Source organism: Megalobrama amblycephala, linkage group LG7, assembly GCF_018812025.1.
Source record: "Megalobrama amblycephala isolate DHTTF-2021 linkage group LG7, ASM1881202v1, whole genome shotgun sequence".
Classification (NCBI taxonomy): domain Eukaryota; kingdom Metazoa; phylum Chordata; class Actinopteri; order Cypriniformes; family Xenocyprididae; genus Megalobrama; species Megalobrama amblycephala.
The window spans coordinates 8,875,645-8,892,171 of NC_063050.1; the positions used below are offsets into that span (position 1 = coordinate 8,875,645).

The 16,527-nt window shown below is 35.8% G+C and overlaps 3 protein-coding genes and 1 long non-coding RNA gene across 4 annotated transcripts in view; all 4 read right to left on the bottom strand.

The window, feature by feature from the left end:
• LOC125271224 (B-cell receptor CD22-like) overlaps positions 1-16,527 on the bottom strand; it is a 1,156,500-nt gene that overhangs the window by 916,163 nt on the left and 223,810 nt on the right. The gene's annotated exons all lie outside the window — the stretch shown is intronic.
• LOC125271198 (hemicentin-1-like) overlaps positions 1-16,527 on the bottom strand; it is a 987,774-nt gene that overhangs the window by 896,466 nt on the left and 74,781 nt on the right. The window lies entirely within an intron of this gene.
• LOC125271333 lies at positions 3,406-6,680 on the bottom strand. Its single transcript, XR_007185571.1, has 2 exons — positions 4,884-6,680; positions 3,406-4,698 (listed from the first exon to the last, which is right to left on the bottom strand). It is a non-coding gene; the product is annotated as an uncharacterized LOC125271333 (long non-coding RNA).
• Positions 6,825-7,890, bottom strand: LOC125271306 (CMRF35-like molecule 8). Its single transcript, XM_048195395.1, has 2 exons — positions 7,680-7,890; positions 6,825-7,500 (listed from the first exon to the last, which is right to left on the bottom strand). Exons 1-2 carry the CDS (start codon positions 7,717-7,719, stop codon positions 7,169-7,171), a joined length of 372 nt encoding a protein of 123 aa, XP_048051352.1. The 5' UTR covers positions 7,720-7,890; the 3' UTR covers positions 6,825-7,168.

A 16,527-nucleotide genomic window follows, 5' to 3' on the forward strand; every position in this document is an offset into this window, starting at 1 on the left:
GTTAAGAGTGAGATCATTTTATTTTGATATTGCTTTTCACATTCAATATTGCTTCAAAGCAGCTTTACAGAAAATCACAAATTACTGTTTTAAATCCACAAGTGAGCAAGCAAATAAATAAATAAATACATAAATAAAATAAAAGAAATAAACACTCCTTAAAAATGTTTCAAGAACATGTTTAGACAGTATGTGTCTAATTTTGTGGTCAATGTTAATCTTGAACTCTGTTTACTGCACATCTGTCTGACCAGATAAATCAATCACTTTATACACATTCTCTGATGTTGAGATTTAACTGATGATGATGATGATGTTTCAGGAACGTTTGTATATAAAACAATGAAACAATTCTTTTTTTTTTTTTTCCTCACACCCAGAACTTGACACACTTTTCTCATGATACAGACACTTGTTACTGACGTCATTCACACACTCACTACCCAGAATTCATGTTTTCTGACACACAGACACTTAGAAAATAGAATTATAAACTGTTTGTTTGAGTTTCTGGAACTTAAGCCTGTGATTTCACACTGAATAATACAGTACAGCAGAGTTACTGGGTGAACACCATTAACTGCATTTAAAACACTGTAGTAATACTGTGTCTAAATTACCACACTAATGCTTTACTGTAGTAATATGAAATTAATTATTTTTAATTACTGATCAAAATAAAGTGCAGCAACGTTACAATGACCAGATATATTCATGGATTCTGGAAAGCGTCTCACCGTCTCTGATGTCCAGATTAAACTCAGAGAAGAAACTGTATTCTTCAGAAACTTTGACTGTAATCTGATATTCTCCAGAGTCGTTCTTATTCAGATCTCTGATAAACACACGTAAGAGACCTGCAGATCTGTCATCATGAACGGAGAATCGTCCGTCCTGTTCCCATCCTGCTGCTCTGCTATAGTGATTATTACAGTCAAACATTGACCTCCAGTTTTACAGAAATATTTCACATGGTTCTTGAGTTTCATCTCATATTTGTAGTTTATTATGATGTTTCCTTCTGAATATCCACGCTCCTGATTGGTTGACCTGTTGAACACAAACTCAGATCAATTAGAGAATTGAGTTGTCCTTCAAGATGGCTGAGTTCGATCGGTTTCCGGGTCATAGGATGGAGGACGGAGGAGCAAGGAAACGAGGAGGGATATTGAGAAGCACCCACTGCCCTCCTCCAATGGATTTAAATGAGCTCAAAGCTTAATGAATTATTTGTTTTGAATCTGTTGTTCAGAGCACCAAAATCACATGATTTAAGTAAACGAGGCTTTGTTACGACATAAGTATTTTGAAACTTCAATAGTTCACATGACTTTTTGATACGTGTTTGATACGTGCTCCGAATCACTGATTCAAAACCTGTGATTCATAAAGAACCGGAGCTTCATGAAGCAGTGTTTTGAAGTCGCTCTTCACTGGATATTGGGGAATAAAGTCACTATTTTGTTATTTTTGGTGCACAAAACGTATTCTCGTCACTTTATAATATAAAGGTTGAAACACTGTACTAACATGAACTGTTTTAAATATGTTTTCAGTAGCTTTCTGGGCACTGAAAAGGGGAGTGTTATGGAGGCCTCACTGAGCCATCAGATTTGATAAAAAATATCTTAATTTGTGTTCCACTTCTGTAACACACACATTTAGAAAACACACTCCCTCCTCTGTAATGTTAGTCCATGAAATCACAGACATCAAATGATTGTAACTCAGACATTGTTTAGAAAGCTAGTCCCATCTGAATAGTTTTGACTATTAGGAATAGTCCCATTCTACTGTTTCTGATAGATTTTATTTTTTGTCCATTGTTCACCTGGTCAGGAAGCAGTCTCACACAGTTCTGCTTTGAAGAAAGGGAAAAACAACAATCACAAAGATAATTGTTCATGCAAGTCCTCAGCTTTACTGTAAAAATATCAGGGTTTATAGCAGATGACGTTACATGCACTCCACCCATGCAGAATCCTGTTTGTACAGGTTTCCTTCTTGTACGTCAAGTTGTTTCCCTTCATTCACAGTGCATCCCAGCTAACAGTATAAGAACATGCTCTTAATATACAGTATTGGTTCTGGGAACATTAAAAACGTCCAGTTTTCTTGACGTTAAAGGAACGTTTTTATAAGGTGTAATGTTCCTCAAACGTTCTTTCAACTTAATTTTGATCTAAAATTCAGCATTGTAGGAACATTGATTTGTAACATTCCAAGAACATGAAAATGTTCAGTTTCCTTAATGTTAGTAGAATGTTATTTAAAGGTTAGTGTGATGTTCCTGAAACATTCTTTCAATCATTCAAACACCTGCTGTGAACAAACACTGAAAGAAAGAGAAATAAGAACACAAACTACAACTTTCTTCAGCCACAGCCTTAGATGAACTGAAGATAAAAGACATTAAATCTCTGAAGATCTGATTAAACAACTCCACAAACAGCATTACCAGCTTCACTTATTACTAACCAGACTGACTGTATTTCTGTCACACGTCTCTTATTGAGAATTAACAGAGGTTTAGATGTTTAGTTTGAGGTCATCATCATGGAGATAAGCTTTTGCTGTAGTTGAGCTATTGATCCTTGACTTTTGCTGAGTTGCTTATTTTTCAGCAGTTGCATGTGTCTTCTGAAAACATTTCTGCACTAATAAAGCTAATAAACATGTTTGTTTTTAATAGCAGGTAAATTACTGATTTTTGTGTAATTGCTGAAGCATTACTGAAAAGTGTTATGTTTCAACCAATGTGAAAATAAATATTTTGTAACACTGTTTCAGATGCTTTTGCATTTCAGATGCTTTGTGTTTATTTTATAGCTTTTTTTTTTTTATTTATTTATTTTTTTTTTTACATCATAATGTTTGAGGAACATCATACCTTTAAAAAAACAATTGTCTAATGTCAAGAAAACTGTACATATTTTACGTTCCCAGAACCAACATTGAATATTTAGAGAACGTTTTTTATAACAAAATTCTGTTAGCTGAGATCTTACTTTTATTTTCTCTACACATGTCAGGTTCTGCAGAGTGTAAGCATGCAGGAATATTAGATTAAATATACATGAGCATGGTTCATATAATGCAACAAACATAATGAAATACAGCATGACCTTCAAGATTATTTATCAGTTCCCTGGTGTCGCGTGAGATCTTTTAAATGAGGAATGAGCACATCAAAAACAAGTGAATGAAATTTCATACCTGGTAATTTTTTTTACATTATTACATTAAAAACTGAAAAGAACTGTAAAAGTATGACTTTATTAGTGTTAATGTATCAGTTTGATCAATGTGGAAAATAGACAAAATTGTTTTAAAGAAAGTAAAAAAAAAAAAAAATACATATCTAAAGAGACTGAGACCTCCTTCAGAGAGTGATGAACACGAGTCCAGTGATGATCAGCAGCAGAACCACAGACACACTGACCATCAGAGAAGAGCCTGAAAACACCAGACTCACAATCTGAACCACACAAATGAGTACTGAGTAAATGTAATGTTGTTTGAACTTATAAAGTTTAGTTGGATTAACTTAATGAACATAAGGTGAAGGTAAAGTTTTCAGTACAAACATTCCCTGTAAAAAAAAAAAAAAAATGTTAAATCAACTTAACTTTTGGGAGAACTAATTTCCACTGACTTATTTAAGTTTTAATTACTCTGAATATGAAGTATTTGGAATATTAAGTATATGTAACCTAATGTGGCTTATTTTATTAATTCAACCAAATAAATAATTATTTTATTTAAATTGTTCTTTCATGTCAGTTGTAAATAATTCTTTTTTATTTCAAATATTTCAGCCATGTTTCGGTTGAGAACTTTAAATTAATTTCTACTGCAAATAATAGTTGATCTGATTTCGGCCACTGAAACATCAACTACAAATCAAATCAATGACATTTCTCAAGATCCGAGCAGAGGGTGATTAAACAACTCCAAAAACAGCTTTACCAGCTTCACTTATTGCACACCAGTTTGACTTTATTTTTTTAAGGTGTTTCTGAGAATTAACAGAGGTTTAGCTCTAATTAACGTTGATTTTTTTATGGAAAATTGTTTGAAGTCACTGTTATAGTGAAACGTGTTTGCTTTAGTTGAGCACTTGACCCTTGGCTATTCTTAAATTATTTTTTTACACCAATCACAACAGTGTTTCATTAAGAACACTTTGATAAAGTAGATCAGCTGAAGTTTCTGCTTTAACCACATTAAAGTACTTGTACAGTGTACAGTGATTTAAATGACTGTTTAAATGACTGTTTCAAAGCAAATAGAGTAGTAATAAAGTTGAGGCCCTATTGAATTACGAAAATATTTTCTTTTAACTAAATCTTAGCTGGAAGCACTTGTGCTTTAACACTGACACAACTGAGAATATTTGAATCATCTTTTATACAGTGCATGAACATGACCTGTGGTATTGAGTTCACTTTAGTTATTCTAACTAAACTTTCACAATTCAAATAACTACATTTGTCAAGTTGAATGTACTTAAAATTCTCAGAATGTAAATGTAAATGTAAAGTCATTGTAAAAAGATAACTCAAAACGTTAGGTTAAAAATGTCCTCAATGAGTGTGTTTGTGTTTCAGAGAGAGTTTGTACCTGTTACAGAAGACACAGATGTGATTGCTGGAGATTCAACTGATGATGATGATGATGGTGTTGTTGATGTTATCTCTAAAACACAGTAAAACCAGATGGAGCAGAACATAAGTGTTTTCTCACTTGCAAACATTTCTTAAAGACACTAGTGTTTTTCATTACTGAACCATCTGACATGTTTCACACACACAAACCTAAAACTGTTTAAATTTTTTTCTTAAAGTGTTACAGATGCTGGTTTGTGTTTCATCATTTCTCACCTGTAACATGGATCAGGACTCGTGTGATGAAGCTCTTGTGTCCTTGATCAGACTGAACTCCACACCAGTATTCTGAATCTTGTTCAGTCACATGACTGATGCTTCCCGTCAGGAGCTGCTCTTCTCTGTCATCATACAGCTGGATCTTTCCCTCAGGACTCCATCTTCTGCTCTCCTTCACAGACGTCTCTTCAGCACAGAGATCAGCTCCAGATCTCCAGCAGAGAAATAATATTTACTCAGTAATATTTGCCATTGACTTCAGCCACACTCACAAACCAGTTTGACATTATTTCTTTCATACATGTACAGAAGTTCTTGTTGAGAATTAACAGATATGGATGTTGATGTTTTATTGAAAATAAAAATGTATTGAAGTTTGTAGTTACCATTGTGGTGACCAGTGTCTGCTTTAGTTGGGCTCTTGACTCTTTAACATTAACTTTCTCTGGCTGCTGAAACTGAATGTTTATAAAACACATTTGATATGGCAGGAAAAAGCCAAGAAGTTGATCTGGTGTTTTGGCTGTTGTGAATATATTGTAATCATCAAAAACTTTTTTTAATTCAGTGATCTCATTCTGTGTTTAATATTTGATTTAATGGGTATTTCATATTTATTTATTATACTATGTCTGTGATTCAACAGCATAAGATCCGACAATGTCTCTGTCAAAGTCATGTAGTGCATAAGACATTTTGAGCTCCTGCATCATTTAGACACACACAGACATCAACAATCAGGATATGAATCTCAACAATGATGACAAATAAAAAAAATTCTGTTACAATGCATGATGGGTACCAGCATAGTACAAAACTCCCAGCATGCACTGCAGCATGAATAAATTATGCAGCTGAATGTTTTTTTGTTTTTTTGCATTGTGTTTAAAAAAAAAAAAAAAAACCTTCATTGCAACTGATTATTTTTGGAACTCACTGTAATGTAGTGTTAAGAGATTAAACACAGTATGAGAGCAGTGAATCAAGAGACTGTGATTGTTTTATCACCATCAATACATAACTATCACCATCCAATGATCATCTATTTTCCCAATTACAAATGTGGCTTGCAACAACAGTTAAAGCAGTCAGAAAGAAAAATCTGATGTTAAGAACTCAAGGGTCAAGAGCTCAACTAAAGAAAACACCGATCTCCTCAATGGTGACATCAAACCAAACATTTTCAATTAAACATCAACATCTAAACTTCTGTTAATTCTCAATAAGATTTTCTGTAGAAATAAAGTTAATCTGGTCAGTAATAAGTGTAATAATGTGTAATGGCTGGAAGACAGTTGTAGTTCTTATGTTTCTGCTAGTTTTTTTTCCTGTTCTTGTTCCTCTTTTCAGTGGTTCTGCTTGTTAACAGCAGGTGTTCATCATTAATGCTCAATCATATTTTACATATTAACTTAATTATCTCACTGCAACACAGCGTCAATGTTACTTTTACTCTGTAGTGTGGACACTAGAGGATGTTCCTGTGGGGTTGAAAGGGTTAAAGGTGTAAGATAAATAGACAGCACCCACAAAATGTATGTTAACAGTAACAAACTGTAAGTTAAAAAACAGTTATATACTGGCAACACTGTTGCCAGTAGTTTACTGTAAAATTGAGTGTTGTGGGTCACCATTGTGCTGAAGAGTAGAGCCTGAGCTTAGGTTCAGGAGAAGATCAAAAGACATTGATGATATGCTGTTTGTTGCTTTATTTAAAAGATAGTGACTGTGTAGTTACTGATGCAGTGAATTTTTTTTTTTAAATATTATAGTATGTTTTATATTTAGCATATGTTTTAGTGGACTATAAAAAATGTTCACAATAATAATATGCTCACATTATTAGCATTTTTTAAATATTAGTACATTTACATGGCAGTCAGACAATTTCAAGCTGTCAGTTTCTGTACATGAAATGAGTTAACAGTGTTGCCAGTATTTTACTGTAAAAAACCTGGTAAGGTCTAACAGTGCAGATATCAGTGTGATGATGTTCTTCATCATTCTTATAAAGAATGTTCAATCAAACACACACACACACAAAGTCTCTATATTTGTTCTCCTGTTTTGATCATTTGTTGTTTTGTACTCAATTAACACAACTACTTTGCTGTTGACATTGATTATTAATCTTAATCGTAAAAAAAAAACTGTATTTGTCCTGGATATAGATTTTTTTTTAAACATGAACATATTTTAGTTACATTTGTGAACGGCAGTAATTACAGTCAGTGTTGAGTATCGTGATGTTGTGGAGATCATCATGGGTTTGAGGCTCTCAGTTACTCACCTCTTATAACCTTCAGATTCACTTCAGTGTATGAATCTTCAGCTAAAGAGATATCAGCTGTACAGTAGTACATCCCAGAATCCTCTTCAGTCAGATTTCTGATGGTCACAGTGAAGACTGCTGATCTTGTGTCGTCATACAGAGAGAATCTATCATTATTAAACCATTTATCTTTAATATCAGTCTTGATGAGGTCAGAGCATGTTGATGTCCGCTGACCTTTACAAAAAAACTTTGCATTTGCAGTATATTCTTTATTATATTTGCATTTGATCGTGACTCCTCCTCCTGAATATCCTGTCACACTGATGGAGTTCACGACTCCTACAACAAAAACACACTTTAATAAAACACTAAAATATACTGTACTGGGATTAATTTCAAAGTCTCTTTAAAGATAATTCAACCATTTTAGCATATGTATACTAAATATTTAATATTATATTATTGTTCTGGTTCTTCTGATGTGATTGTTGGATCAGAACTTGAGTTCAGATTCTTACCAGGAATCATCAGCAGAGTGAAAGTCAAGATGATCTTCATTCTTCTTTCTTCTGAAGCTCTCGATGTGTGTTCATATGAGTTTTGAGTGTTTCTTTCCTGGTTACATGTTTAACATGAAGTGCTGAATGTGACGGAGACACTCACTTCCTCTGAGAGAAAGGCCCTGTCCCAAGTGGCACCCTAAACCCTCACAGTCTTCCTCTGAGTCCGCACTTTTGTGACATAATGGTGCTTTGAATGTTGGGTAGAAGTCATATGCGTAGCTCGCATAAGTGTGCATCGAGGGCACAAAAGGATGTGTTAATTAATAACATATCTTTTGAGTTGTGGCTATTTTAACACATTTTGTGTAATTTTAAGTTGATCATGTGTAAAAAAGGAAAGAGAAAGAGAGAGAGAGAAACAACACTGTGTCCAACACAACATGTGTTAACTATCATCCAATCACACTGATGCTACGTCACTCCACATGTTAAGCAAGTTTGCACCTCTTTCTTCATTGGTGGATGACTTGGATGCACATACTATGTCAGGTATTTGGATTTATTTGTTATTAGACTCTAAGAAAGAATGTGTAGAAAAATGAAACATATTATGTGTAACACTCTAGTTTACACATTTTGTGTCAATATTGCATAAAAATGTGTTGGAAGAATTCAATTGTTTTACACATATTATATGTAGTATAGAAAATAAAATATAAAGTAACCATTATGGAGATCAGTGTTTACTTTAGCTGAGCTCTTGACCCTTGGCTATTTAATATTAGATTTTGTTTGGTCTGTTGTAACTGAGTTATAAAAGCAAGACAAGCAAAGAGAAAAGATAATCAGGTGGTGTTGGTTATGTTTTCACATAATCATTATTTGATCTGAATCACTGAACTCATTTAGAGCTCAATCTCTGAGTTAGAGTTACATTATTGATTACAGCAGCAGAAGATCAGCTTTTTTATATGTAATCTGAAGGATTTCTCCAAAAAAAAAAAAATCTTCTTCTAGGCACACACAGACATCAAGACTCATCCTGTGAATCTCAACAACTTTGACAAGCAACACATTCTGATAAACAGAACAACTCTGAACATTAGAAAACAAGCTACTAAAAGGTCACATGAAAACAGAAAAATAAAATATTGAGAATAAAGGAAATTACTAAAACAATTCAGATCATAATTTATTCATGCAACAATGCATGATGGGAGCCGTGGATGAATTTTGATTGGTGGCTCCCAGAATGCACTGCAACATGCTTTATTATTCTCACCACTGTTGAGATTCACAGGCTGATTCTTGATGTCTGTGTGTGCCTAAAAGAAAGATTATTATTTATTTTTATTTTTTTTTATCAGAACAACTTTTGACAGCGAATGTGTCAAAATTAACACAAAATGTGTTGTCCTTAAAGGTACAATATGTAAGAATTTTGCAGTAAAATATCCGAAAAACACTAGGCCAGTGTTATATATTTTGTTCACTTGATTACTTACAGTATCTCAAATGTGGGGTTGAAAGGGTTAAAGGTGCAAGATTAAAAAGACACACCAACAAAAATGTATTTTAACAGTTACAAAATGTAAGTTAAAAAACAGTTATATACTGGCGACACTGTTAAACTACTGTCAGTAGTTTACTGTAAAATTGAGTTGTGTCTGTCACCATCGTGCTGAAGAGTAGAGCCTGTGCTTAGGTTCAGGAGAAGATCAAGAGACATTGATGATATGCTGTTTGTTGTTTTATTTAACAAAAGCTCCCCTGTCTAAATCAGCATGTTCAATTAAACTTTTTCTTAAATCATATGGCATTGCTGATGTTTATCGGTTTCGCAACCCTACTTCCAGAGAATATTCTTTCTTTTTCTCTGTCCATAAAACCTATTCCCATATAGATACTTTTTTTTTTTTGGATAAAAGACTTCTCATCACCAAGTGTGATTACGGAGCTATAGTTATATCTGATCATGGTCCCCTAATTATGAAAATGCGTATCCCTAATACACAGTCCAGTTACCATCCCTGGAGACTCAATTCTCTGCTTCTATCAGAAGAAACTTTTACTAAATTAATTTCCACTGAGATTACATCATTCCTTGAGATCAATCAAACGCCAGGGATGTCCTCTTCAACTATATGGGAGTCACTTAAGGCATATTTATGGGACCAGATAATTTCATATTGCGCAAATAAAAATAAAAACAATATTGCACACCTTAAGGAGTTGGTGGATGAAATACTGGAACTAGATAGACTATATAGTCATCTGCCCTCTGCAGATACAATGAAAATGCGTATTCTATTGTAAACTGAGTTTGATCTCCTATCAACAAGGCAGGCTGAGTGTCTCATTTCTAAATCGTGGTATGTGTGTTATTAACAAGGGGACAAGGCTGGGTGAATACTTGCACATCAGTTGAGGCAAAGGATTGCTAATCAGTCCATTCCTGTAATTAATGATGAGCATGGCTTAAAAAATACTGATAGCTTAAAAATGAATTCCTGTTTCCAAAAGTTTTACCAATCACTGTATACATCAGATTCATGTGTCGACCCTCATTCGCTGGAAGATTTTTTTGAAAATATACATATCCCCTCTATAGACCCAGTTAGGGCTGCTGAATTGGAAGAAGACCGCACAGTGGAAGAAATAACATTAGCAATTAGATCTATGCAGAGTGGCAAATCACTGGGACCGGATGGTTTTCCAACAGATTTCTTTAAAAAATTCTCAGAACAGCTTTCCCCTTTATTGTTATCAATTTTTGAAGAGTCGCTTTCATCAAAAATCCTACCACCAACCATGCGTCAAGCAGTTATTGTCGTGGCAGATTTGATGTTTCTTTGTCCCTTCAGATCTGGTCTCGAAGAAAAACTCGCAGAGTCGAAGTTCCAGGTCTCAGAAGTATTTAACTTTATTGTCAAGCAACAAAGTGAGATGCCAGCTCCGCATCTTAGGCTCCCTTAGCTGGGGCACAGTTTTATACATTTTTCTTATCTCTTAAAACACACCAAATTAATATAATTGGTTTTTCTTATTTCTTAAAACACACCAAATTAATATCATTGGCTGGTAATATTCGCTCTTACATTTTCCCATATTCTCACTTACACGTGCTCTCCCTTCACACCTCCTTTCCATGTACTCCCTGACCTTTCTGCCATAGACACATCACTAATATAATTGCAGGTGTTGCTTATGTAAGAGAATTTTCTTAGTAAGGGTGACCAGCTTCCAGCTACTGTACATCTTTTGACTTCATTTCCCATGGGCCTTCTGCCAATTTGATGGTCAACCCTTTTCCCATTGGCCAAATGAAACATTGTATCAAACCAGTCAACACTCCCCAGAGGCAAGAAGCCTTCACGTGACACCCTTAATAATGGCCTTGTTCATTTCACAGCCACCTGTTGTCTAGTGGAAAATTACCAACAAAATATGCTCAGTAAACTTGTTTGACCCTTACAGTTACAAAGGCCAAGAGGCCTCAAAAAAACAAATTCTACAATTGTTTTCTATAGGATGGATAAAATACTCTATCATTATCTCATTAATTCTCATAAAAGACAAGAATCTTCTTGAGTGCAGCTCATTAAGTCCAATCTCCCTTCTAAACACTGATGCTAAAGTGCTCGCTAAGGTCCTCGCACGACGTTTAGAGGGAGCTCTTCCCTCCATCATATCACCTGACCAAACAGGTTTTATTAAGAATCGTCACTTGTTCTTTAACATTAGACAACTTCTGAACATTCTTTATAGCCCCAGTCCACCCGGTACACCAGAAGTAGTGCTTTCACTGGATGCGGAAAAGGTGTTTGACCGGGTGGAGTGGGGTTATCTTTTCAACACACTGGAGAGGTTTGGATTTGGTCGTAAGCTTATATCATGGATCAAACTTTTATATACGTCTCCATTGGCTGCCGTCCGCACTAATAATAATATATCTGCTTATTTTGAGCTTCAACGCGGCACGAGACAGGGATGCTCTTTGTCCCCACTTCTATTTGTAGTCGCAATGGCTTTAGACTACAAATGCTTTAGACTATGGCTACAAATGCTTTAGCTTTGAGACAAAGAGCTGATATCAAGGGTATTCAGTGGGCAGGATTGGAACAAAAGGTTTCGCTTTATGCAGATGACATGTTATTATACCTGTCACAACCCCTGTCAAGTCTTCCTAAATTGGGGACTCTACTTACAGAATTCAGCAAAATATCTGGCTATAAAGTTAATATCCAGAAAAGTGAACTAATGCCTGTTGGTGATGGGGTCAGCCTGTTATCCTTATGCTCAGTTCCCTTCAAAATTAGCATTAAAAAACTGAAGTACCTTGGGGTTTGGGTTACGCACAAGTATAAGGACTTGTATGGGGCCAATTACCCACCTCTCTTAACTAATCTAAAACAAGATTTTGAGTGATGGGACCACCTCCCTCTTTTTATTATTGGGCAGCCAACATAAGGGCACCGCTGTTCTGGTTAAGGAATGACATCACTGTCCCTGCCTGGACGACTCTGGAGGGGGCTTCAGTTGGGCCCACGTCTTTAGCAGCTTTATTATGTTCTAAAACACCATTCACACAGCCAATCTCTATCTTGACTTCTAATCCAGTTGTTATACATTCAGTTAAAATTTGGAATCAGTTTAAACAATCATTTTCCCTTAAAGATTTATCACAGGCTGCACCAATTGCTAAAAATGTCATGTTTGCTCCATCAATGATGGATGTTGCTTTTGAGGTTTGGGCAAGAAAGGGTGTGGTCTCAATGTCTGAACTTTATATTGATGGAAATTTTGCATCATTTGAACAGTTGGTACAGAAATTTAACATTCCCAAGTCACATTTCTATAGGTATTTGCAACTTTGAAATTTTGTAACATTGAATTCTGATTGTTTCCCATCATGCCCTCCAATTTCTTTATTAGACTCAATTTTTGAATGTAAATCAGTCCAAAAACAGGCTATAAGCAGGATCTATGAAATACTCAGCATGTATAATTCAACATCTTTAAATTCACTCAAAAATAACTGGGAGACAGATTTGGATGAACTAATCTCAGAGGAAGTCTGGCACAAAATAATACAGGGAATCTTTACATCATCCATTTGCCAAGGACATGCTGTAATACAGTTTAAAATTGTACACTGTTTGCATTGGTTTAAAGTCAGACTTTCTAAGATTAAAGCTAACATATATTCCACATGTGATAGATGCAGGCAGGCTCTCGCAACACTACTGCATATGTTTTGGACATGTCCAAAACTTTACATGTTCTGGACTAATATTTTCGAGACCTTCTCTGGGCTATTTGGAGAGGTAGTAGAGCCATCTTCATTCATTGCATTGTTTGGTGTAGCCCATGAAAAAACTAGTTTTACTAAAAGTAAAATTAAAATATTGGCCTTCTGTTCTCTTTTGGCTATAGAAGACTGATACTGATTTAATGGAAATACCCTTTTCCACCGACATTTACTCAATGGATAAGGGAAGTTATGTATCTTAAGATGGAGAAAATTAGGTATACAGTCAGAGGGTCTACTGGGGCATTTTATAATATCTGGCAACCTTTTTTAAATTTTGTTGAGGGAATGAAAGCAGATAATATGTCATTGTAAAAGAAAGATGGAGGGGAATATTATTCATACTTACTTAATGTTTATTATTATTATTATTTCTTTATGGACACCTGATCATGTATAGTATCTTTATGTTTATGTCTGGTGTTTGGGGGATGGGGAGTTTAGTTTTGTATATCTTTGTTAATTTTGTATAATTTGAAAACAATAAAAAAACCTTGAAAAAAAAAAAATCATATTAATGAAAACTCACCCTGTCAGCTATCATAACACTACACAAAACTCATCTCAATAAAACCAAGACATTTAACAGGTGATTACTCACATGTGCCATTAGATGGAGCCAAAGGTTTCAATTACTCTTCTGATGAACAGAGAATTACAAACACAAAATATAGCTGCGAGCAGCGATGGCGGGCCCAAGCCCGGTGGCACCGCCACCCCGGTGGCTTCAGGTTAACTGTGCACAGCGGGCAATAGGCACTTAAAACGGTTAAACATCAAAGGACTATGTCAAATTTACTTCACATTTACTGCACTACAAGGTGCCACTATAGAGCCCCTCCTCCCTGCCCATTTTCAAAGGATTACATGTGCCAAGTTTTAACATTATTCTGATGAATTTTGAAGCAAATCAGGTAAAAATAAGAGGGTGATCTCAATGTATGCTGAAAGTGACACATTTTCTGCTTCCAGTTGGTGGCGCTATGACTTTGAATCACAATAGTCACATCCATGTGATCAGCCTTGTACAACGAAGACTAAGCCGAAGTTTCATCAAAATCAATTAATGTATGCAGAAGTTATAACACTTTGTTTCCCTTTTCTTGCCATAAATTCGTTGCCTTGCCACGGCCAAACCGTTTGAGATATCCAAAATCCGTTTGCAATTAAACAACTTCAATGTGTTAGCAACAAGTTAAAAAAAGCTTGGTGTAAATTGGATAAACCCTGTAGGAGTAGTAGTATAAAATTCATAGCCTGTTTTTTCAAAAAATTAACATTCAAACCAAAATAGCTGACTTCCTGTTGGTCGGAGCTAATGAATGTAAATTAGAAAATTGTCCGGCTTCATGAGAACAATATGTGTACCGAGTTTGGTGACTGTAGGAAAAACTAACCCCCCCACTTTTGTCAAAAGGTGGCGCTACTGAGCCCCTCCACCACGCCCATTTCTATGGCTTTGTCCATGTCTACTGGTTGACAATATTGATGTGTGTGTTGAGTTTCATGCAATTTGAAGCATGTTAAGAGCCTCAAAAACACTCAACAATATTATTACAGTTTGACCTGTTGCCATGGCAACAATATTTCAAATATCAAAAATCCTGTCATAGGTCTACATCTGCTGTGTATTGACATTACACTGATAAAGTTTGAAGCAAATCACGTAAAAATAAGAGGGTGATCCCAAAACATTTCAAAAAGTGATACACTTCCTGCTGCCAGTTGGTGGCGCTATAACTTTGACTCACAATAGTCACATCCATGTGATCAGACTCCTATAACGAACACACTCGTGAAGTTTCATAAAGATCAATATATGTATGCAGACGTTATAACACATTTCCTGTTTCCTTTTTCTCGCCATAAATTCGTTGCCTCGCCACGGCCAAACCGTTCGAGATATCAATAATCCCCTGGCAATTTTTAATCATCAGTGTCTTGACTTCATGCTGACCGAGTTTGGTGGCGATCGGATTAATCGTCTAGGAGGAGTATATCAAATTCCAGAGCATGCGTTTTTCAAACAACCCTTAATAGCTGACTTCCTGTTGGTGTGGTGTTTAACTTAGAGCACGAAAGTTGTTCGGCCCGATGAGGTCTATATGTGTACTGAGTTTCATACTAATACGTGCAAGCTTGTTTAATATATGGACCAAATTTTCAGACTTTTTCAAGGGGGCGCTGTCGAGCCCCCCTGCCACGCCCGGGTACCAGCCTCTCCGGCGTCCTAATGGCCGCGGATTCCAATGTGTGTGCCAATTTTCAAGAGTTTTTGAGCATGTTAAGGCCCCCAAAAAGCCCCGGAAGACGGAAAAAAAAAAAAATAAAAAAAAAAAAAATAATAAATATAGCTGCGAGCAGCGATGGCGGGCCCAAGCCCGGTGGCACCGCCACCCCGGTGGCTTCAGGGCAACTGTGCACAGCGGGCAATAGGCACTTAAAACGGTTAAACATCAAAGGACTATGTCAAATTCACTCCACATTTACTGCACTACAAGGTGCCACTATAGAGCCCCTCCTCCCTGCCCATTTTCAAAGGATTACATGTGCCAAGTTTTAACATTATTCTGATGAATTTTGAAGCAAATCAGGTAAAAATAAGAGGGTGATCTCAATGTATGCTGAAAGTGACACATTTTCTGCTTCCAGTTGGTGGCGCTATGACTTTGAATCACAATAGTCACATCCATGTGATCAGCCTTGTACAACGAAGACTAAGCCGAAGTTTCATCAAAATCAATTAATGTATGCAGAAGTTATAACACTTTGTTTCCCTTTTCTTGCCATAAATTCGTTGCCTCGCCACGGCCAAACCGTTTGAGATATCCAAAATCCGTTTGCAATTAAACAACTTCAATGTGTTAGCAACAAGTTAAAAAAAGCTTGGTGTAAATTGGATAAACCCTGTAGGAGTAGTAGTATAAAATTCATAGCCTGTTTTTTCAAAAAATTAACATTCAAACCAAAATAGCTGACTTCCTGTTGGTCGGAGCTAATGAATGTAAATTAGAAAATTGTCCGGCTTGATGAGAACAATATGTGTACCAAGTTTGGTGACTGTAGGAAAAACAAACCCCCCCACTTTTGTCAAAAGGTGGCGCTACTGAGCCCCTCCACCACGCCCATTTCTATGGCTTTGTCCATGTCTACTGGTTGACAATATTGATGTGTGTGTCGAGTTTCATGCAATTTGAAGCATGTTAAGAGCCTCAAAAACACTCAAGAATATTATTACAGTTTGACCTGTTGCCATGGCAACAATATTTCAAATATCAAAAATCCTGTCATAGGTCTACATCTGCTGTGTATTGACATTACACTGATGAAGTTTGAAGCAAATCAGGTAAAAATAAGAGGGTGATCTCAAAACATTTCAAAAAGTGATACACTTCCTGCTGCCAGTTGGTGGCGCTATAACTTTGACTCACAATAGTCACATACATGTGATCAGACTCCTATAACGAACACACTTGTGAAGTTTCATAAAGATCAATATATGTATGCAGACGTTATAACACATTTCCTGTTTCCTTTTTCTCGCCATAAATT